This window comes from Papio anubis, chromosome 5 (genome assembly GCF_008728515.1).
Source record: "Papio anubis isolate 15944 chromosome 5, Panubis1.0, whole genome shotgun sequence".
Classification (NCBI taxonomy): Eukaryota; Metazoa; Chordata; class Mammalia; order Primates; family Cercopithecidae; genus Papio; species Papio anubis.
In genome coordinates, this window is record NC_044980.1 from 170,222,215 (window position 1) to 170,246,062 (window position 23,848).

General features: G+C 48.2%; 1 protein-coding gene across 17 annotated transcripts in view; it reads right to left on the reverse strand.

The window, feature by feature from the left end:
• FAM193B (family with sequence similarity 193 member B) overlaps positions 1-23,848 on the reverse strand; it is a 35,572-nt gene that overhangs the window by 7,355 nt on the left and 4,369 nt on the right. For 5 of the 17 annotated variants that reach the window (XR_004183925.1, XR_004183926.1, XM_031666646.1 and 2 more), the window contains 6 exons: positions 11,759-12,001; positions 10,726-10,960; positions 9,218-9,605; positions 5,307-5,505; positions 4,146-4,385; positions 1,740-1,937 (listed from right to left, as the gene is read on the reverse strand). Coding sequence is in view for 15 of the 17 variants with exons in the window: in XM_031666646.1 (XP_031522506.1) it covers positions 1,740-1,937; positions 4,146-4,385; positions 5,307-5,505; positions 9,218-9,605; positions 10,726-10,960; positions 11,759-12,001 (1,503 nt within the window). In the remaining 2 variants the exon portion in view is untranslated. The other 12 variants (XM_031666638.1, XM_031666644.1, XM_031666640.1 and 9 more) reach the window with 11 other exon arrangements.

Consider the following 23,848-nt stretch of genomic DNA (forward strand, 5'->3'; position numbering starts at 1 on the left):
TCTAGAGAGAAGGAATAGCAAGCGGAAAGGCCGGAAATGGGAAAGCTCAGTATCTTCTGGGAATGCAGATCATTTAAAAGTACAGCTGTAGCCCAGATTTTTTGGGGGATGTGGGGGTTGGGTGGGGCAGGTGGGTAGGAAGGTCAGAAAGGAGAGGCTGAGAGATAAAGCTGGCAAGCTGGCAGGGGCTGATCGTGAAGAGCCCTGCAGGCCCTACAGAGTTTGTGCCCGAGGGCAGTGTCCAGCTACTAATGGCTTTTAAGGTAGTGGCAGTAGGGTGGAGAGCAGTGGACGGGTCTGACCTATCAGCGACGTGGCATGGATAGGGCTTTTGGTGATGGGTAGGGAGACAGAATGAGAAAAGTCAGAAAAACATTGACGGCCACTATGGCTGCCACAGCAGCCCCACTGCCTGAGCACTCACACGTGCCAGGCACTCTGCCCAATCTTTCCATGCATTGCTCCATTTCATCCTCGCAATAATCTATGACTTAGGTTCTGTTATTCTCATTTTATGGATGAAGAAACTGAGGCTTAGAGGTTAAGTGATTTGCCCAATGTCATACAGCAAGTGTGGCTGAGCCAAGTGTCAAACTGAGATCCAGTTCCAGGCACGCTGCTCCGGGTTGCTATAATGCACTCCCCAGGCTGGCGCCCAGAACTCCGGCTCAGGCAACAGGGTGGGAGGTGGTGCCATTGACTAGAGAGACAACAGAGAAGGGATAGCAGGCCTGTTTGGAGAAAGACAACAAGCTGAAATTTGTATGTGTGGAGTCTGAGATACCTGTGGGACATCCATGAGGAGGTGTCCAGCAGCAGTTGGAGACGTGGATATGCAGGGCGGGAAGGAAACACTATTTGGCTCTTTTTAGATGGCATCTCTCTTTCCCAGGGAGATGTCCCCATGAAGGAGGGTCAAGTGGAGGAAGAGGAGCTCACAAAGGAGACAGAAAGGATGTCAGAGGCAGGCAAGACATCTGGAGAACATGATACTCCCCCTTCCCTTTCCTGCCTGGCTGAGGTCAGAGGAGCCAAAGACAATGCGTGAAAAGGAGAACAAACACAAAATGCCAGCTATTCTCTAGTGGACGAATACGACAGGAACAGGAGAGCAGGATGGATTTGGCAACAAAAAAGGCACCAGTGACTCTGGAGAGGGTGTGGGTAGAAAACAGTCTGCAGTGAGCTAATGGGTGGAAGTGAAGACAGTGAATGCAGACATCATTTTTCAAGAAATGTGGCTGTGATGAGAGGAAAGAGGCTGGAGAGGGGTTGAGAGAGAGGTAACCGTCTCAGGGAGCAGTTTGCTTCCAAAAAAGAGAGTGATGGGCACAATGAAATGTGGATGGGAACAGCACAGAGGAGAGGCTAAGCTAGACCAGGAGCCTATTGCTGGGCTGAGGGGTCAAGAAAGTACTGCACGGGCCTTAGGCAGGAAAAGGGTGACTCTCATGACAAGGAAGAAAGTATGTTTGCAGGTGGGAATGGCAAAACAGTGGGAGAATCCCTGTACAATGGCTTTTTTCCTCATTGAAATCGAAAGTGAGGTTATTTGACAAAAAATAAGGTATGGGCTGGGAAGGTCTAGTGGTTTGAGAAGACTGGAGGCCTGACAGAAGGACTGTGGGGAATGGACGTGCTAAGGCACAGGAAGCCCAGGGAACCATGAGAGGCCCGCCTGTGACATGGGAGCTCAGCAAGCAGAAGCCCACATGGCCGCCTGCCACAGATTCACTCACATGCTTTTCTTGAGCTGTAGAAAGGGAGAGCCAGGCTGGGGTGGAACCCAGGGCTGTGGTGTTTGAGTGGGTCTGAAAGAAAGATAGCGGGACAAGGAACTGAGTACTGGTGAGTGAGAGAGAGATGGGTAATTTGCCTGCCCTCCTACCAATACTTACAATACTTACTCCATTCAAGTGAGTGAGGAACGGACTGGCCTGGGAAGAAGAGAAAGGGGGAGGAGAGTCTTCAGTGGATGTGGAGGAGTGGCCAGGAGGTCACAGATGACAGAGCCAGGGGTGCAGTTTTTAAGAACCAGGGTGAGCGTCTCTCTGCTCCCTTCTCCCACTGCCAGCCCATGACTCTCTCACCTTCGTGTAGACAGAAGACACAAAGACAAGGTGAGAGAGTCACGGGCTGGCAGTGGGAGAAGGGAGCAGAGAGACACTGAGCTCTGTCCATCTCCTGAGGCAGGAGAGAAGGAGCAGCTGGGCTTTCGTGGAGAGCCAGACTGTGAAGTCCAGGAGATGGAGGGAGACAAGGGAGAAGGCTGCTGTCTACAGAGATAATGACCATAATCACTTAATGCATGCCACTGCCACTGCGTGTCTGTCCCTGCCTGCAGCCCCACGACTAAGTCTGGAAAGGGAGGGCTGCCTGGTTCCACCTGGGCCTGCCAGACAGGAGCTGTGCAGTGTGGGATGAGTGAGCAGAGCCTCCAGATATGTGAAGTGGGATGGGAGTACAGTGGAAGTTACCCAAGGATGGCTATGAAGGAGGAAACAGCTGAACTGAACTTGGAAGGAAAGTTTGTCAGAAGAAAAAGTGAGAGAAGATAGCATTATCAGTAAAGGGGAAGAGACATGTGGGCACACACATTTATGAAAAGCACACCAGACTTGGGAACTGCCAGGTGTGCTCTCTGGGGACTTAACTGGGAAGCACTGCCCTAAGAAGCCAGGAAAGGCCAGAGACTGCTGCAGCCCACTGAACCTTTCTGGCTGGGTGATTCTGCATGGGAGAAAGATAGTGCTGACCCCTTTCAGAAGGCAGCGGTGGGACCCCTTGGCTCACTACTTCAGGCGGCAGGAGCAGGATCCTGGTTGTCCTTGGGGCTGAAAAAGGATGGTGAATCACTTCTGCTTTCCAAAGCACTAGGGCTGTTTGACCACCCAGGAACTGGAACTAGCTGGTTGTTACACCCAAATCTCTTCAGATGCTGGGCTCCCAAGCGTGTCACTGTGCAGATGCAGTTGGGAGTAGGCAGGTGAACAGGTAATGAAGCCACAAAGGACAAGCCATCAAGCTCCGGGGCTCATCTGGCAGGAAGGCTGCCCAGGAATGGTTCACCAGGTTCTGTCCTCAGTCCCGAGGACTGGTTCATTCCCCTGGCTTCAATTACATCTCTGTGCTGGTAAATGCTAGCCCTGCACTTCTCCTCTGAGATGTCTCACAGGAACCTTCAAGTCAACATGCCTCAACTGAATTCACTGTCTTCTGCAAATCCCATCCTGGCTCAGTGAAAGGTACCACCATCTTGCTGGTCATCAAGCAAACACCTGGGAGACATCCCTGCCTCCATCCCCCTCTCCTGCCATCAGATCAAAGGCCCATCACTTCGGCTTTCTCTGAAAATCCCTCTCTTCTTCTCTGGCCCCACCATCAATCATCACTCCCTTGGCCTGCATTTCCTGCCTGAGGCATCGAACTGAAGGTCTTCCTGCCTGGAACCCTCCAAGCTACCTTCCATTTGGCCATGCCATAATCTTAGGATGCACGTGTGACCAACTGCATTCTCTGATTAAAACCCTCAGTGACTTCTCTCACTGGTAGGATAAAGCCAGAGCTCTTCCGCAGGGCCTCGAGGGCCCTCCCTCAACAGTGTCCATCCCGCCTCTCTTCTGCTCAGTTTTGGCTGTCAAGCTGCTGTGGAATGTGCCATGCCTGCTGCCAGGACGGCCCTCCTGAGGAGTCTGTACTCACAGTCAGCCTCTTGTAAAGCCATTTCCAGGCAGGATGGGGGACTTCCCTCATCCCAGTACTTGTCACATGCTAATATGCTTGTCCAGTTTTGTGTCAGTCTCCCCACTGGGCAGCTTCTCCTGGGTGAGAACTTAACTGTGTCACACTTTGGCTGCCAGTATTTGTAGAAGTGTTTGCTGAATGAATACATGACTGAAGCAAGTCCTCAGCTTGGAGGAATCCAGCAAGCAGCTTCTCAGGCCACGACACGTTTTTTCCTCCAGTTATTTGCCCCCAGGCTCCCTGACCCTGATGCCTCCCCAACTCATTCAGACCTTCCCAGAACAGTGAGCCAAGCTGAGGCTTTTGGCAGCCAGCATCATTCACGCCCCAGAAGTCCTGGGGGTTGGGGCGAGGGTCCTCAGGGAGGAGAGATGGCAGAGCTGGGCTCTCCCTACACCCACCTTCTTTTTCAGCTTGTGCCGGGCCCGCTTGGCGGCCCTGGCGCTGTTGGGGACTTTGGGCTCCGTGCTGTTGATGAATTCCAGCAGCTCATCCACATCTCGGTGGTCCACGGCGGGCTCCCCAGGGATCCCGCCCAGGGCGCCCCCCTTCATGGGCAGCTCCTCTTTCCGCCTGGTCAGCCTCGAGCGGAGCTTCTCCCGGATCTCGGTATAGTTCCGACTCGTCGGGGCAGCGGGCGGCTGGTGGGGGGGGAGGTGCTGACATTACACCCTGGGCCTGGGAGGCCCATAGCACTCCCACCCGCTGGCACCAAGTATGTGATGAGAAGCAAGACAACTGTTCTCTCTACCATTAGCCACCAAGGCCACATGGCTTCACCCTGTCAGCCAGGCTGAACCCAGGTGGCAGTGGGTGAAGGGACTAGGAGGGAACAGGGCAGAGCTGGGCAAACACTGACTGGGGAGCCAGGAAAGCAAGTTGGAGCCCGGGCTTCGTCACCGGGAAGCTGTATGACCTTGGGCGAGTCACCGAGTCTTTGTGAGCCTCAATTTTGTCATCTCTAAAATGAGGATAATAACCCCTAGCTCAAAGGTGACTAGCAATTTAATTACTTTCATTTCTTCTATCCTCAACTGCTCTACCCTAACCAGCGGCCCTCTCCTCTTCACCTTATGAGACTTCTGCACTGCTTCCTCCCCCTGGCCAGAGCCAGCATGCCCTCTGATCTGAGCCTCCTTCCTGGCGCCGTCTGTGCTCACGGCCTGTCCCTCGGCTGGCTGTCACACTTGGGGGACTGAGAGCCTTTTTGCTTCCACTCTGCCTTCATCACGCCCAAGCGTTCACTTCTCTGGGATTACACACGTATACATACTCATCAGAATCATAGCTTTCTCTCTGCCATTTCCTTTCCTTTTGCCTAAGGAAAAAAAGTCAATCTTAAGAGAAACCACGAGAAGAGCAAAGGTAGCAAAATGTTTAAAAACCCCGATCTCACGAATGTGCTGTGAGGATCAAGCGAGCGGACGCAGGTGCAAGGACTCATGGCCCCAGCGCGGTAATCGCCACCGTGAGCAAAGGGTCTCTCTGGGGAGAGCAGTGTGCTCCTTTTGCTCACCTGGGCTGGCCCCCAGCCCCTCTCTGGCCTGGGCAGGCTCACTCACCGCATTGTGGCCGAAGAACTCACAGTAGCAGCAGTCACAGAACTTCCCATCTCTCTGGTGGGTGGAGGACGAGGTGCAGGAGCTTCGCTCAGAGCTGCTATCCTCTTCCTCACCCAGCCCCTCATCTGCCTCGCAGGGCTGGGGCAGCTGGCAAGCCAGGCCACTGTGTGCAAACTTGTGCCCCTTGCACCCGGGATCCCTGATGATGGGGAGGAAGGCCCAGAGGTGAGGGAGGGTGATGCAGGAGCCCAGGAAGCATCCCAACCACCACCTGCTGTCCTGACCGCCCTTCACTTGCCCCACTCCACAGAGGTCCCAGGCAGTCCAACTACATTGCACCTCTCACCAGAACAGGGCGAACACCTGCACTGTCCCTCAAGGCCCATCCCAAATACAAATGTGGCTCTTCTGGAAAGGTTTCCCCACACCTCCCCTGCCTGCACCCACCATGCACTCCTTCTCAGGCTGCTGTGCACACCTCACTCCATCCTCTGCTTACTGTGCTTCACGGTCATGGTCTGTCTGCGCATGTCTCTCTTAAACTGGACTGTGCGCCTCAAGGGCAGGGGCTGTATTGCTTCAGTTTTGGGTCCCAGTGTGTAGCGTAACAACCCGGCACACAGCAGCTGCTCAGTAAATAGGCCTGAACCCATTGGTGGGCTGATGGCTCCTCTGGAACACTCAGGGCTGTCCATGAGGTCAGTCCCCTTTCACCTTCTAAGGTGCTTCTGAGCAGACTCTGGTGCTCTGGAGCAGTAGGTGGAGCTGCCTTAACCACAGGGCATGGAGTTGAGAACAAGCGAGTGACTTCTGGGACACCAACTATAAGAGCCACTGTTTGTGCCAGGTTTTGGATTCGGCATCTTATTTTTTCTTTTTTTTTTTTTGAGACGGAGTCTCGCTCTGTTGCCCAAGGCTAGAATGCGGTGGCACAATCTCGGCTCAGTGCAAGCTCGACCTCCCAGGTTCATGCCATTCTCCTGCCTCAGCCTCCCGAGTAGCTGGGACTACAGGTGCCCACCACCACGCCTGGCTAATTTTTTGGTATTTTTAGTAGAGACAGGGTTTCACTGTGTTAGCTAGGATGGTCTCGATGTCCTGACCTCATGATCCACTTGCCTTGGCCTCCCAAAGTGCTGGGATTACAGGTGTGAGCCACCGTGCCCAGCCTTGGCATATTATGTCTAACCATCCCCCAAGTCCTGCAAAATAAGTGTCATTGTCCCCACTTTGCAGTGGTGGAGAGTGAAGCTGAGTACTTGACTGCTTTGCCCAACAGGTGGCCAGGACTCAAGGATACAAACAGACCGTGACAATAATGCATGATAAACAGGAGGATAAAGTGAGGTATGCATAGTGCCCTGAGAAGGCGTGCATGGTGGGTGCAGGCAGGGGAGACGTGGGGAACTCAAGCCCACGTTTCTCTCTATGCAAAACTCTACTCTCTCCACTGTACTGTTCTGCCTCTGGATTTCAGGAAGCACTGGGATATCTTGTAATACAGAATATTTTCCCAGGGTAAGAATGAGGCATATGCCTGAAATATCCCATAATTTGAGCCAGGAAGAGCTGAAGCCTTAGGCTGGGCCATGAGCAGCTGAAGCACCCATTGGGCTGGTCCCAGTGCTAGGCTGCGGCTGAGGTGGCAAGGGAACCGAGAGCAAGGACGGCGCTCGAAGGAGCTGTGTGGAAGCCCAGCTTCCAGGGCAGTCCAAAGCAGCCCTCTATTAGAAAGGATGCTAAGCATGCGACATGGATTAAAAAACATGGTGGCAGGAATCATTATCAGTGGTGGTTACAGAAGTTTATTCTAAATCAACCATTCATTATCTGTTGCATTAGCAAAATTGATTTTTTTTTTTTTTTGAGACGGAGTCTCACTCTGTTGCCCAGGCTGGACGGAGTGCAGTGGTACAATCTCGGCTCACTGCAATCTCCGCCTCCTGGGTTCATGCGATTCTCCTACCTCAGCCTCCCAAGTAGCTGGGACTACAGGCACACACCACCATGCCCGGCTAATTTTTTTTTTTTGTATTTTTAATAAAGACAAAGTTTCACCATGCTGGCCAGGCTGGTCTGGAATTCCTGACCTCATGATCTGCCCGCCTCAGCCTCCCAAAGTGCTGGGATTACAGGCAGGAGCCACTGTGCCTGGCCGCAAAACTGATTTTATTTTTTATTTTGAGACTGGCTCTCACTTTGTTGCCCAGGGTAGAGTTCAGTGGCACGATGTCAGCTCACTGCAGCCTATATCTCCCAGGCTCAAGCGGTCCTGTCCCGCTTCAGCCCCCACAACCTGAGTAGCTGGAACTAGAGGCATGCATATTATGCCCCACTAGTTTTTAAATTTTTTGTAGAGACAGGGTCTCATTATGTTGCCCTTGCTAGTCTCCAACTCCTGGGCTCAAGCAATCTTTCTGCCTTGGCCTCCCAAACTGCTGGGATTACAGGCATGAGCTGTTGCACCAGGCCACAAAATTGATCTTAGAAAAATTAAAATAGTGTGCCTGCAAATATGGGAAACCAGCACTCATTGGTGGTTACATCAATTTGGAGACCCCTTTGGATAGCAGTTTTTCAATGTGTATTAAGAACCCTCAAAAAGAACAAAAAACACCTAAACAGCCTTTAACTAGTAACTTTTTTCATTCTGAGAACTTGATTCCAACAAGAAAAATCCAAAAGAGGGAAAAGGCTTTAAGCAAAGACATATTTAGAGACACTGTTGGTAATGTTAAAATGTTGGAAAAACCCAAATGCTCAGCAACTGGAGAATAATAACATGAACTGCGGTCAATGTTCTCCAGCCTTTGAAGCTGGGGCTAAGAACACCACACCAGAACACAAATATGCTGAGGAGGCAACACTAAGTGAAAACCGGCGGGTGGCAGACTGCAGACACTGTCAATCCAGCATGTGCAAGACACAGGAGACTTTCCAATAGGAAAATAGAAACGCATGATAAACACAGATCTGATTTCTAACATAAAAATATACCTCTATCTTCTCCAAAGAATTATCTTTCAAATATATGTTAGTATAACCTTTCTCAGTACTTAGAGTTACTTCTAGGAATCTCCCCAAAGGACATGATTTCTCATTCAAACAGATTTAGGTGCAGGGATGCTTACTACAGTCTCATTCATCATGGTTAAACTGGAAATGCCTACATGTCCAGGAACAGGGGAATGATAAAGTATGCTTGAGCTATACAGTAAGACATTATATGGCCATTGAAAAGTTTCTTGAAGAATTTTAACTGGGGAAATGATCATGACATGATGTTAAAAAATTACTACTACACGAAAGGTATATCAGATATCTAATTATGTTATTTATATACAGAAACATGGTGAAAATATACCACAGTGGTAGAAGCTTAGGTTGTGAAGACATTTTTTTCCTTATACATTTCTGAATTGTTCCAAGTTAAAGACAAAACAAAATACAAAACAAAAAAACCCCACGTAGTAGTTTTTTTTTTTTTTTTTTAAACTCTGTCACCCGGGCTGGAGTGCAGTGGCATGATCAATGCTCACAGCAACCCCAAACTCTTGGGTTCAAGCAATCCTCCTGCCTCAGCCTCCTGAGTAGCTAGGACTACAGTTGCATGCCACCACGCCTAGCTAATTTTCAAAATTTTTTATAGAGAAGGGGGTCTTGCCACGTTGCCCAGGCTGGTCTCAAACTCCTAGGCTCAAGTGATCTTCCTGTCTAGGACTCCCAAAGCGCTGGGAGTATAGGTGTGAGCCACTGTGCCAGGCCAAAATACATACTTCTTTACAATTGGAAAAATAATGAAAGGAAAGACATAGTCTACTCTTTAATTTCCACCTCAAAGTTACCCCCAAATTGTCCACAATTCTAAGTTCAAGTGGGTAGAGAGTGTGCCCTTCATGCAGCGCACTTACCTGTGAGTGCTAGGGGGTGGCTGAGAGCTCGGGGGTGGGAGGAGAGGCCCGCTGCAGTGCTCACCACAGTGCCCGCTGCAGGGGTGGCTGCACCCCGAGAATGGTGGGGGCATCTTCAGGAGTGGCATGCTGGTGGAGGGCAGATGGGAGCTCTGACATGGCCCTGGAGTGTGGGGGGCGGTGGCAGCAGCAACAGGGCACTCTGAAGCCTGGGCAGGGAAAGGTGCTGCCGGGGTGGTGGGCAGCAGGTGTGGGTGGGGCGGGGAGCCAAAGGAGCTGGGGTGAGACGGGATTAGAGATGCTGGCTGGGGGTGGTGGCCGGTGGGGCTGTTAGGGGGAGCAGTGAGGTCTGAGTGCTGGTGGTGCTCCGAGACGGGGAAAGCCTCACCTGTGGGCAGAGGAAGGAGAAAGGGGTCAGAATAGGAGCCCAGACCTGGGAAGGAAAGCCCACAGGCTCAGTGCCACAGCATCCTGCTTCTGTGACCAGAGGGCACAGCCTCTCAGCACAGGGGACCCTGGAGCTGGAGAAGATTCTCTGGGCAGCAACACAGCTGAGTGGGCTCAAGGAGCCCAGGCCCAAGCAAGAAGGTACTAGGAATGCTGATTCCACAGAAGGCCCCATGCCTTTTCTGTAGCATGAGCAGGGGATGTATATTCTGTCTCTCAGGGTCTCTCTAGGATCTGCTTGTACACAGGTGCTCCTCAGGCTGGAGGATGATCTGCAGAAGCCAGTGGAGCAGCAGGCCCAGGCTCTGCCTCTGTGCCACGTGCAGCAAAGCAAAAGGGCACGCCAGACCCCTGAGGGCCCCAGATTTCATAGAAGTGGGAAAAAGGTTCTGATGACTCTCTAGCTTATGTACAAAAACTAATGGAATTATATACTGCTCAACACTCATAATTCTGGGGGCAGTACCACTTTGAAGAACTCAGCTCCTTCATTTAGAAGTATGACAGTAAATCATATTTACATAATAAACCAATAACCCAAGAGTTTTGTCTCTGGGTCTCTGAGAGTTATTTCAGAGTCAAAGAAGACTTACACAGCTGCTAAATTAGCTAATAACCATTACAGCTTATACTGCCAATCTCTTGGGCATTTAAATGCAATGCTTTTATACCCATCCCTTAGATGGGGAAATCAAGGCCTAGGAAGACACAGTTGCCCAGATCCTCTGTGGTGCTGCAGGGGTCAGGTGATCTAAGTCCTACGACTCCACTTTCTACTCAGACCTCACTGGGTGCCCTCTTGATCCAATGTGAACTACCAGAGCCAATGACAACTTTGAGAGGCAAACGGTTTTCTACTAGCAGTATTTTTCAAGTTCAGAGTTGTGGGGAAAGGAGTTCCAGAGATAGTCAAGGTCTAAGCTGCCCCTGCTTCCCCCAGAACAGTTCCACTTTTACTTATTTTAGTAACCAGTCTTATGATTTGTTTGAACAAAGTGGACAGGAAAACACAGCTATCCACCTGTATAGGGCCTGGCTCTCTCCCGAGCCTGGAGACTCACCGGGAATGGTAGGAGGACTCCCAAGAGAGCTGCCTGGCATGGCCTCACTGGAATGTGGGGAATTCCAGAGGCCCGAGAGCTTATGTGCCGACAGGAATGAGCTAGGATCCCAGTCTCCTGAGTTCCCAGGGCAGGAAGAAGAGGACGAGGATGAGGATGATGAAGAGGAAGACGAGGACGAATGAGAGTCATCTCCACAAGACTGTGATTTGCAGGATGTGTGTGACAAGGAGATCTGGAGAAGGGGGAGGAAAAAGGCTCATGGTCAAACAGCAAACATCGGAGCTGACCCTCTGCTGCCTCGGCTTTTGCTGAGGGAGCCCCTTCTCTTCCAGGCCATGTGCCATAGCAAAAACACAATGAATACAACTCCAGCTATAAGAACAAATGAGGGCCAGGCCTTTGCTGGGAAAGGGCTGTGGTGGTCCCACTTACATGCAATGTGTGGAGACTGGGGAGAGAGACTCTGGTAGGGCCAAAGACTGCCTGTGAACTGCGGGCCTTTGGGGAGTAGAGAGCTGCCAATGACAGGAAGGGCCTTTTGGCCAGGAGTCCTGAAGCTAAACTGATCCTGGGTAAAAGGGAAGATCTGCAGCGACGTGAGAAATAAGGAAAGTCTGGTCATCGTGATTCATGAGACAGCAGACTTAGATGGCTCCCTGGTGTCTGTCCTTCTAACTAGGGCACATTTCAGACCCTCAAACTCATCTCTGTCTTCCACGTCTTACTGGTTGTCTTTCAAGCTGCCACAGAGCCAAAGACAGCAGGCTCGTGATCTACCAGTACTTATGAGTGGGCCCTCATCCTGTGCGCAGACCACCCTGAGGGACTGACCGGTGGGCTGCCAGAAGTTTCTCTTCTTCCCCCAAATCTGAACTTGAGCTGCCAATGCTGTGCCAGTGCAGCCCAGAAGTCTCTCAGTGTCTGGGCATGGGAGCTGCCCAAGGAGAGCCACCTGAGGACAGGGAACAGCCTGACTTCCTTGGGAAGGCAGCCCTCCTGCATTCAGGGACCCCTGTCAGTGGTTACCTACCGCCACTGCATGTTCTCGACCTGTCTGCCTTTCATCTTCCTCCATGCTCTTTCGGCAACTCTGGCAGACCCACAGAGGCATCTCGCCTAGGAGATTCTTGACGAGCTTTGGCATGAAGTCAGGGGGCAGCTTCTCACCCTGCAACACCAGTCCATTTTGAGAAGGGCCTTCTTCCCAGCCTTTGCGTTCCCGGTGACACAGCAGGCAGCAAGTCTGCACAGGCTGGCTGGAGGCGGGGGGGACCTGTCCAACAGACAGAAACAGGGTTTCCCAGGAGGGGAAAGGCTCTCCTTCAAAATAATGGTAACAATGTTAGTAATGCCACTTATTACGTGCCAGGCACTGGGTTAGGCAGTTTATAGACATAATTTAAATTTAGTCCTTGTAACAGCTCTGCAAATGAGGTGTTCTTATTCCCATTTTTTAAGATGAAGAAACAGATTTCAAGAAGTTAAATGAGTTGCCCAAGGTTATAAAGCTAGCGAGTGGTTGAACCCTAGTGAGTCTGACTCCAAAGCTCATGCTCAAATGTCCTAATTCTCTGACATCCCCCAAAAAACCTTTCATCTTAAAGGTTAAAGGCCCTTCCTTCTCTGGCATGGCTGGGAGTGGCTACAATTCTTGGGCTGCCTGTGCAGCCCAGGGACCAATGCCCATCTGGAAGGAAATAATGCTTTTAGTCAATGGACAGTTTAGGAGAATGCGTGGGTTTTCTGAAGAATTGCACAATTCCCTTAGGATCGCAGCAACATTTTGGAGGAGGCGTTTGTACAGCTAGTCAGAAAGTATCAACTCAATGGGAAATTGTGTCAGAGGGAAGGTAAGGCTTTGGTTGGTACTCCTGAGAGGTAGTGAGTATGGTGAAAACAATCTGGGCTTTGAAATCAAACAGGCATTCTAATCCCTGCCTGAACACATACGGGCTGGGTGACCTTGAGCAAGTTATTTAACTTCTCTGGGCTCCAATTCCTACCTACCTTGCAGAGTTGTTGTAAGGATCATCACTGCGTAGCATGTAAAGTGTCTACCCTGTATATGCCCATAACATAGGCCCAATACAGTCATTATTTGGACTTTTTTTTTTTTCCTTCTATGATAAACCTGACTTAGAAATGTAAGTCAGGCCGGGCGTGGTGGCTCACGCCTGTAATTCCAGCACTTTGGGAGGTCGAGGCGGGAGGATCATGAGGTCAGGAGATCGAGACCATCCTGGCTAACACGGTGAAACCCCGTCTCTACTAAAAAAATACAAAAAACTAGCCGGGCGAGGTGGCGGGCGCCTGTAGTCCCAGCTACTCGGGAGGCTGAGGCAGGAGAATGGCGTAAACCCGGGAGGCGGAGCTTGCAGTGAGCCGAGATCGCGCCACTGCACACCAGCCTGGGCGACAGAGCGAGACTCCGTCTCAAAAAAAAAAAAAAAAAAAAAAAAAAGAAAAATAAATATAAGTCTATAGGTTTGCTTTCACACTGAGGGGTCCTGACTGGGAGACTGATTGCATTTAATGCCTCCAATTAATAGCTTCCTATATCCTGCAACTTTGTATCTGCCCCCATTCTGACACTGGGCTTGGCTATGTCACTTTGGCCAATGGGATGTTAGCAAACAGGCTGCCAGCCATAAACTTGAAAAGTGTGTATGCATTTCCACTTGTTTCCATGCATGGCTGGGCTTGCTCGCTCCTGTACCTCTGCCATGGCCTGAGAGCGAGATGAGGCTAGCTGCTGGAGGGATGTGAGAGACTTGTGGAGAAAGCGAAGCCTTCCCAGCTGATTGGCCAGCTGATCAGAGAAACATGAGTGAGCCCAGCTGAGAGCAGACTCGTGAGAGATAGAAAGTGGTATTGTTTTAAACCACTAGGTTTTGGAGGTGGTTTGTTATGCAATGGTAGTTAACTGACGTACCTTCCAAACTTACTCAACAGTAGGTAACATGTATCTGCAGAGGCCTACGGGAATAATAAGGGTATCACCCTCATCCTACCAATAAGATAATGCCATCATTTTTCTCCCATGAAATTACTTTCTCATAATGAGTTAGCATCAGGGTATCCTTAAACCTGTAATGTTACCAATTACACTGACTTAGGTCCTTGGTTTCTCAAAAAAGAAGAGAACCAAACAATAGTACCAGAAGCATAATGAAACATTTCGGGAAGCACAAGGAACTTAGACAGAAATTTTACGTGTGGAACTCACAAAAGATACAGCCTAAATCAGTCTCTGCCAAGGGAACATTTCAATGAGCAAGACAGTTGTTTAATGGCAACTGCAGGAGTGGAAGGTTGATAGAGAAGGATGGTATTCAGAGAAATTAAGGCAAAGAAGAAACTTTCCATAGCTACAAAGTGCCACAGTAACTCTAGATAGAGTCCCTTTTCCTGCCATGATGATGACCACAAGGTGAGCACCAGGACATATACTTTTACTACAAGTTTCATTTCATTTGCATGCTAGGTTCAAAAGCCAGTACATATAATTAAAATGTTGTATAGTTATTCTTGAAAAAAAATTTTTTTTTTTTTTTTTTTTTTTTGAGACGGAGTCTCGCTCTGTCGCCCAGGCTGGAGTGCAGTGGCACGATCTTGGCTCACTGCAAGCTCCGCCTCCTGGGTTCATGCCATTTTCCTGCCTCAGCCTCCTGAGTAGCTGGGACTATAGGCGCCCGCCACCACACCCGGCTAATTTTTTGTATTTTTAGTGGAGATGGGGTTTCACCGTGTTAGCCAGGATGGTCTCGATCTCCTGACCTCGTGATCCACCTGCCTCGGCCTCCCAAAGTGCTGGGATTACAGGTGTGAGCCACCGCGCCTGGCCCGAAATTCTTTATATGGCATATAAACCACACTATACAGTCATCCCATAGTACTCATGGGCGATCAGTTCCAGGACACCCCACAGATACCGAAATCTGCAGATGCTCAAATCTCTGACATAAAATGGTGTCATATTTGTATATAACCAATGCACATACTCCCACAATCTCCAGATTACTTATAATATTTAATACAACGTAAATGTTATGTAAATAGTTGCTATACCGTATTGTTTAGGGAATAATGACGAGGCAAAAAGTCTACACATGTTCAGTATAGACACAATCATCCTTTTTTTTTCCTTGAATATCTTCTATCTACAATTGGTTGAATCCACAGATGTGGAGGAATGACTGTATATGGTTTTGTAGTTATAACCAATAATTCAAATGTATAATAAAAAGTATGATACGTGTGTTTTCTGTTTTTAAAAGCAAATACACAATTCTTATAAATTAAGCGTGTAATTAATGTGACTGCATTTAGTGCCAAAGTACTTGTGGAAGGCACTGGGGCGCAGTGGAAACACTGGCTTTGGCATTAATCCTGACCTCTATCACTTACCAGCTGTATGATGCTGTGCTAGTTCTACTTACCCTCTCTGTTTGCTCATCTGTAAAATGGGATTAAGTTTCAATTTGTAGGGTCAGCTGTGAGAAATAAATGTGATAAAGCACCTAGTCCACTGCTAGGCACATAGATGTTGCTCAACATATGGTATTAATCATTAACACGACAGGAACAATAGGAAACAATAAATGGTCACTGTATTTTACACGAACATGAGTCTCTCATATATGATGAATCTAAGCTGACTTGTTAGAAATCTTAATCTCTCCCCTCAACCCCCTGAAGTCATTCCCTAAATTCCCCAAATAATCTCTGCCTTTTTCTATGTTATGCTTTTGCTAAAGGGGATCCCTTGCTTAAAATCCACTTTCTTCTCATGTTTACCAATGAGTAGCTGAGACGAAAGACCCAATTTAAGTCCAGCCTCCTCCAGGCTTTCTCCTACAGAGTCCCTCTTGTAATTCACTTCTCCTCTCCCATCTCCTCCTCGTACACTGTGCCTTGGTTATAGTAGTTGTGCCTTCTATTTAATTTATTTACCTGTATCTTCTGTCCCTTCTACAAGAGGCAGGTGCCAGGTCTGATTCCTGTCTGGATCCCTCATGGAGCAGCACAGGGCCTGGCTTGAGGCATGGGCTCAGCTGGGCATGTGGTAGAGAACTCAGATTTGCTAGGTGTCCCCATGGCAATGCAGCCATCAGGCAGTCCAATGAGACACTGCTTGAAATTACTGCTTCCTACAGAGAAAGGCCCATCTGTCCACCTGACCTCCAGAATGGTTCCAATCTTAACCGCGTTAGAGTAAAAGACTGCATTCTTTAGGGATTATGAGATGCCCCCAGTTAACCGAAATAATGTGACTCTCCCTAGAGCCAAAATGGTACACAAAATAAATGAGATTAGCCATCACTGGAAGTGACCTTACAGGACAGGTTGTCTTCCCAGTTAAAGCAAGAAACACAGGGCCTGAAAAGCTAATTAAGCACTAATTGAAGCTGCCCACAGGACATTAGAGATACAAAGCACTTAGCTCAAGGGATCCAGGCAGTAGGCACTCAATCTACTATCTAAGCCCCTTGGCTGTTCTGTTCTAAGTCTACATTGAAGACTAGTTTATCCACTGTCCTCTCTGAGTTTGGTACACTTGAGTCCTTCTTTCAGGCCCAGGCAGTTTGAGAAGGCCACTCCTAAAGCTGATGTCTTAACTCTAGGGCCTGGTGCCTGCCCCTGGGTATGATGCCTTGTGGAACTGGGAACTTTTTTCTGCTATTTTCATCTCCGCTTTAATTGCTAGAGGGTGATAAGAATCCCAAGCCCTAGAGATGTTATATTTATTTAGTCAGTAATGCCACTGGTTCCTTCAAATTTTTGCTTTGGCAGAGAATGGCTCTTGGTTCAGAGTTCCCTTTGACTGTGATCTGCTGCCATTTTCCAAATTCTGGCATTCATGAACCCTTATGCCCTGAAAAGTCAGTCAACCCAGACTTTCAATCAGCTGCTCCCAAGCTGTATTTTTAGCACCTGGCACAGTATTCCTACACAAAGAACATAATCAGCAAATGTTCATCGAATGAATGAAAACTCCAACCATTTTTCTTCATCACAAAGGCTGATGGAACTGATTCTTGAATCCAGCAGCCCGTTGTTCTTGCTCACCTCAGTTTAAATTTCAGAGACTCTGAGGATGCAGGTCTAGCCTTAGGCAAAAGATGAGGGAAGAAAAATTCTGGGGGTTCTGATTTTGGATCTCCTCAAAAAAGCTTCAAGATAATTTTTCTTCACTCTAAGCAAAACCAGAATCTCTGGAGAGTGTGAGATTACTCACAGGAAATCCATGCTGTAGCATGCACTGCCCCAGAGCAGTGAAGGGGCCAAGTGAGCTCTAGGTACACTCCAGGGCCTAGGGGGCTGGCATCTGTAGCCATTAAAACCATTATCTCTGCTTCCTTACCAGATCAGGCCCAAGACTTTTTTGCCTTGACCTGAGAAGCATTAACTTAGGGCATTCTAGTTTTTCCTGGATAAAAGAGAGATAAAATCCAAGGAAGAGGAAGCCACTTTTTTTCATGGAACACCATTTTTTAACTGAAAGAATGACTTACTATTTAGACTTGGGAATTGGCAGACATTTTCTCAAAAAAATGAACAATGAATAAAATTAGCCTGTCATTTCAAGGAAAACAACTAACAGTATTTATAGTCAATGATATAAAACGCAAGCTTTCAAGTGAAGATTAGAATTCTGAAACTTTTGTCCACCACCATGAGTTTCACAGCTGCTAAATACTTGAAGACTTTTCTGATGAAATTGGTGATGATATTAACAAATGTTATCTTTTGGTACTGTAAAATGAAATGGAAAACATTTGGAAGATCTGCAAAATCCAGTGAGCCTATTTTCCAAATGACCAAAGCATGATGGATTCAAAGCACTGGTTTGACCAATAGATTTTAGTGTAAATGAGTATGAAGACTTCATTGATAAGGGCTCAAATTTAATACTGGAAATTATCTGGCAAGGCTACTGAAACACTCCTGTCTTTTTCACTTACATATTTGTGTGAGGTTGGATATTTTTTCATATACTTCAACCAAAATAATGTATTGCAACAGACTGAATACAGAAGCATATATGAGAAGCCAGCTTTAGTCTATTAAGCCAGATGGAAAGTAATTTGCAAAAATGAAAAGAAGACCATTCTTCTAATTTTTTTTTTTTTTAGATGAAATCTCGCTCTGTCACCCAGGCTGGAGTGCAGTGGTATGATCTCAGCTCACTGTAACCACCACCTCCTGGGTTCAAGCGATTCTCCTGCCTCGGCCTCCCAAGTGGCTAGGATTACAGGCACCTGCCAATACGCCTGGCTAATTTTTTTTTTTTTTTTTTGAGACGGAGCCTCGCTCTGTCGCCCAGGCTGGAGTGCAGTGGCGCGCGATCTCCGCTCACTGCAAGCTCCGCCTCCTGGGTTCACGCCATTCTCCTGCCTCAGCCTCCCAAGTAGCTGGGACTACAGGTGCCTGCCACTACGCCCGGCTAATTTTTTGTATTTTTTAGTAGAGATGGGGTTTCACTGTGTTAGCCAGGATGGTCTTGATCTGCTGACCTTGTGATCTGCCTGCCTCAGCCTTCCAGAGTGCTGGGATTACAGGCGTGAGCCACTGCGCCCGGCGCCCGGCTAATTTTTGTATTTTCAGTAGAGACAGGGTTTCACCATGTTGGCCATGCTGGTCTCGAACTCCTGACCTCAAGTGATCCGCCTGCCTTAGCCTCTCAAAGTGCTGGCATTATAGCATGAGCCACCACGCCTGGCCATTCTCCTAATTTTGTTTTGGAAAATATAGTTTTCATCAAAAATTGTTATGTTAACATGATAGCTTCAATACTGTCTTTCTTAAATGAATTAGTGACAAAATATTTTAAAACTTTCTCAGCTTTAATATTTAATTTGGTGAATATCAATAGATATAAACAACATAAACAAAGGCTCAAAGGCCGGGCACGGTGGCTCAAGCCTGTAATCCCAGCACTTTGGGAGGCCGAGACAGGCGGATCATGAGGTCAGGAGATCGCGACCATCCTGGCTAACACAGTGAAACCCCGTCTCTACTAAAAAAATACAAAAAACTAGCCGGGCGTGGTGGTGGGCGCCTGTAGTCCCAGCTACTTGGGAGGCTGAGGCAGGAGAATGGTGTAAACCCGGGAGGTGGAGCTTGCAGTGAGCTGAGATCCGGCCACTGCACTCCAGCCTGGGCGACAGAGCGAGAATCCTCTCAAAAAAAAAAAAAAAAAAGGCTCTTTGGGTTCCTCAATCATTTTTAGGAATACATAAGGGTCTCCTGAGGTTGGAGGACTGCTCAAGCCCAAGTGACGGACGTTGCAGTGAGCCAAGACTGCACCACTGTACTTCAAACTGGGTAACAGTGAGAGCCTGTCTCAAAAAAAAAAAAAAAAAAAAAAAGCTCTTTGGGGGCATGACTCAGTTTTCTAGCTTGGCCTTTCTATCCCCAATTTGGGAATAACCCATTGCCAGACCAGACAGCTGTCAAGGACTACTCTGAAGCTGGATTGAATTTCCAGCACTCAACTTGGCCTCATTCATCCCATGGATTCTTTTTCATCTCCAGGGTTTGTATATGTTTGTACAGGATTTCCCCAAGACACATGCTGTATCTAACCAGCTGCCCTGCAACAGATCCCAAATTCTATTTTGAAATGGCCCACTGGAGCACTCTACTCTTGAGGCACCCAACTCCAAGAGCCTCTCTGTCACCAAGGCAGGCAGAGGACAACACCAGCAGCTAAAATTCCCTTTCAGAAGCAGAGAAAATGATCAATCCTCAGCCTAGAAAAACTCATTGTCATAGTTAACATCACTCACTCTTCCATTCACCCATTCATTCCCTCATTCAACATTCTCAAATTCCGTATCTCCTGCCAATTGTGCTAAGTGCTGGGAAACATCTATCCTTGACAATTCCTATTCATTTCCTAAGATTCTGGTCAAAGGTCAGTGAAGCTTTTGCTGGTCAAGCTAAGCACAACTGATTCTATTTAATACAGCATCATCAAAATGTGCCATAGATGTATTCTGTCTGTTCCTAAATTCCTGGTAGAATGTAAGCTCTCTGGGGGCAGGGTGTGGACCTTGGTCATTTAAGTATGCCCAGGAACCTAATTTGGCTTGGGCCTGGCACATTGCAGGCATTCACTGAATAAACAAATGAAAGCTTAAAGCCCACCTGGCTCATGTCTCAGCTTTTCAACACAAAGGTAGAATGTAAAACAGAGTCAAACCAGTGCATTTCCCAACATGCTATAAGTCACTCTGAGCCACTGATGAGAGGGCAATCAGTGAGAAGAATCTCAGACCATTCTAATGCTGACAATCAGAGCTGCAGTTAATTCTTTTTTTTTTTTGAGACGGAGTCTTGCTCTGTCGCCCAGGCTGGAGTGCAGTGGCGCAATCTCGGCTCACTGCAAGCTCCGCCTCCCGGGTTCACGCCATTCTCCTGCCTCAGCCTCCCGAGTAGCTGGGACTACAGGCGCCCGCCGCTGCGCCCGGCTAATTTTTTCTATTTTTAGTAGAGACGGAGTTTCACCATGGTCTCGATCTCCTGACCTTGTGATCCGCCCGCCTCGGCCTCCCAAAGTGCTGGGATTACAGGCGTGAGCCACCGCGCCCGGCCCGAGCTGCAGTTAATTCTTAAGAGAGCTGACACAACCCTACCTCAGTGCCCTGGAGCTGTTACCCAAACTTCCATGCAGGCTGTGGGCTCAGGCCCTTCCAGGAGGTAGAACAGCTGTTTCACACTGTAAGACTAGTCAGTGGAGAATCCTTTCTGGTTGTACAAGCTCGGTTGGGAGTGAGTCTCTCTGATCCTAGTGACCTTAACTCTAAAACTTTCTCAGTTTTAATATCCCCACAAGGCTAGCTCATCTGCTGAACTGCCTCCTGGGTACAATCAGCCACAAGGAGGGCCAAAGCCGCAGATTTACCTGAATCCTCAGGTCACACTGCTACTCTGCTACTGTAACCCCAGCACACGTTACTCATGGAGGAGGAAGAGCATGAACTTTGGGGATGAGACACACAGTTGTGAGTTCAAATCCCAATTGTCGTTTTCAATATGATCTTGGAATATTACTCAATTTCTTTGAGCCTCAATTTCCTCATTTATGAAATGGGAATAAAACCATATTTTACAGAGTTGTGAGGACAGAAGGAAATAAATTATGTAAAGTACCTGGCCTGGGCCTGGCACAAAGTAGGTGCTCAATACCCGTTAGTTTCTTTCCTCTTCTGCCCTGGAAGAAATGACAGGGAAACTTACTAAGTGAGACTTGCCCAAACCAAATTTATTTCTTGAAGCAAAGGACAGAAGGACTAGACAAGTGACTTCAAGGCCTCTTTGAACCCCCAGCTCCTTGTTTTCTGGCTATAACTTCCTAATAAAACCTTCAGTGTTTGCAGTTCCACCAGCCCCTTCTTTCTGCCTTAGTTTCCCTACATCATTTTTCACAGTAGATAGATCTACTTGTAGCTACCACTTGTGCTAAGCATGCTAAGAATGGAACGGGAAATAATAAAGGGAGCTAAGGGCCTTTGGTGGAGAATGAAGGGGAGATGGACGGCAGCATGTTGGCCCACAGGCTGCGCAACCATGCAGCTGCTGTGCTGGGAGCCACCCAGAGTTTGAAGGACGAAGGCAGGCTCACAGGCACAGAACTGAAGGCACACACACAGGGCCCTTCCCAAGACATAGCATGCCTCTCCTCAGTCCTTCTCTGTTTCTGCACATCCTGCCAAGAAGGACCAAATACATAAAGTAGTCACACCTTCACATATGCTGTTCCTTCTGCCTTTTTCTTCTCTTTATTTTTTAGGCTCGATCTGGGTGTTACATCCTCTTAAGTCCACAGGAAGAATGAACTTGGCTTTGCTCTGGGATACCCTAACACTTTTTTGTTTAAAAACATATCTCTAGAATAGAGCTTATCAAATATATTCTACTGGTTGAAATCTGTCCTTTCCACAATACTGTGAGCTTTTCAAGGGCAGAGCCTGTGTCCCACAAGTCACTGTATTGCAGTCATTCAGCAGAGCCTGTAGCACAGAGTAGGCACAGGTAAGTGTTTGGATACACAATGGAAGATTAGCAGTTGGCAAATATCATTAATAGATCAGAACTGGGGGAAGGTTTTTTGTTCTGTTTTGAACTAAGGTGGTTTCTATTCTTGCTTATGGAAAAGCTCCTCCCTGGGAAGCTCATTGTTTGAATACCCTAGGTCTTCTCAAAGATCCCCCTGGCACCCTCGATTCAGCAGCTCCCAGACCCAGCCACATGTCGGAGTCACTTGGGGACAATTCAACAATAGACACCTGGGATCCAGACCTGGAGACTGATTCTGTAAGTCTGGGATAGGGTCCAGCAAAGCACAGGGGATCTGATGATTATTAGGTTGGGGCAAGGGAGAGGTGGAATCAAGCAATCACAGCTGTCTCTCCCACTGAGAATTACTTCTTCACATGCTATCAGAGAATGTATTGAAGCCCATGACGTTCTCTTTCCTGCTTAAAACCTTTCATTGATTCCTCACCACCTACAGGATAAAGCCCAAACCTCTTGGTGTGGTTTTCAAGAACCCTGCTAGCCCCTTCAGCCAGATCTCTCCCGACTCTCCAAGTGAGTGGGGCTCGCCCTGGGTCTTTGTACAAGTTCCTTCCTTTGTTTGGACTCTTTTCTCCCACCTTGTTCTCTGGAGAACCTTGAAGACTTAGCTCTGAGAAGCATTCTCTGACCCATCTTCCTCTAGGTTACGTCTTGGGCAACCCCGACACCAGCTGCCTCTCGTGTTAAGCACACAGCACCTGTTGGACACTAACATTAACCTTGTACAACTGGATTGTCTTGTTTTTTCTTTTGAGATGGAGTCTCACTCTGTCGCCCCAGTTGGAGTGCAGTGGCACGATCTCGGCTCAGTGCAAGCTCCACCTCCCAGGTTCACGCTATTCTCCTGCCTCAGCCTCCCAAGTAGCTGGGACTACAGGTGCCCGCCACCACGCCCGGCTAATTTTTTTGTATTGTTAGTAGAGACGGGGTTTCACTGTGTTAGCCACGATGGTCTCCATCTCCTGACCTCGTGATCCGCCCACCTCAGCCTCCCAAAGTGCTGGGATTACAGGCGTGAGCCACCACGCCTGGCCTGGATTGTCATTTTATACATAAGAAAACAAACCAAGAGGCTGAAACACTTCCAAAGGCCACTTAATAGGGTCCAGGATGGCCGGGCACGGTGGCTCACACCTGTAACCTCAGCACTTTGGGAAGCCGAGGCGGATGGATCACAAGGTCAGGAGATCGAGACCACAGTGAAACCCCGTCTCTACTAAAAATACAAAAAATTAGCTGGGAGCGGTGGCGGGCACCTGTAGTCCCAGCTACTCGGGAGGCTGAAGCAGAATGGTGTGAACCCAGGAGGCGGAGCTTGCAGTGAGCCAAGATCGCACCACTGTGCTCCAGCCTGGGCAACGGAGTGAGACTCCATCTCAAAAAAAAAAGTGTCCAGGATTTGAACCTTTATTCAGAAGAAGCCGATGCTACATCTCCTAGCATCACTGCAATTACTATACACACGTTCTCTAGACTATGAGCCCCTTGTGGGAAGGGACTATGTCTGATTCACTTCTGCATGCGCAGCTAGCCCAAGCCTGGCACAGAGCTGGGATCGGTTAATATTTGCACAATAAATGCCATGTGAGATAAGACTGGGCATCACAGCATGCGAATGGCTGGCCTAAATGAACGAATAACTGCCAACCTGGCCCAGTTTGGGGGCAGATAAGAACGAAGTGGTAGAATCCTCACTTATTAGAATTTAGTTTAACAGCCAGGCATTGAGTATATAAGGACCACAGGACCACACACAGTATATACCCCCCAAATAAATTAAAACATAGACCCTGCTCTAAAAACTTCTAGATGAGGTAAGTAAAGGTGTTAGGATCATCTATCTGATATCAGAAATTAAAATTTAAAACTCAGCTGGGTGCAGTGGCATGCACATGTAGTCCCAGCTATTTGGGAGGCTTAAGGAGAAGCATCATTTGAGTCCAGGAGTTTGAGGATAGCCTGAGCAACACAGCAAGATCCTATCTCTAAATAAAAATAAATAAATAAAATCCTAAGTCGGTAAGTCTTCATTTTC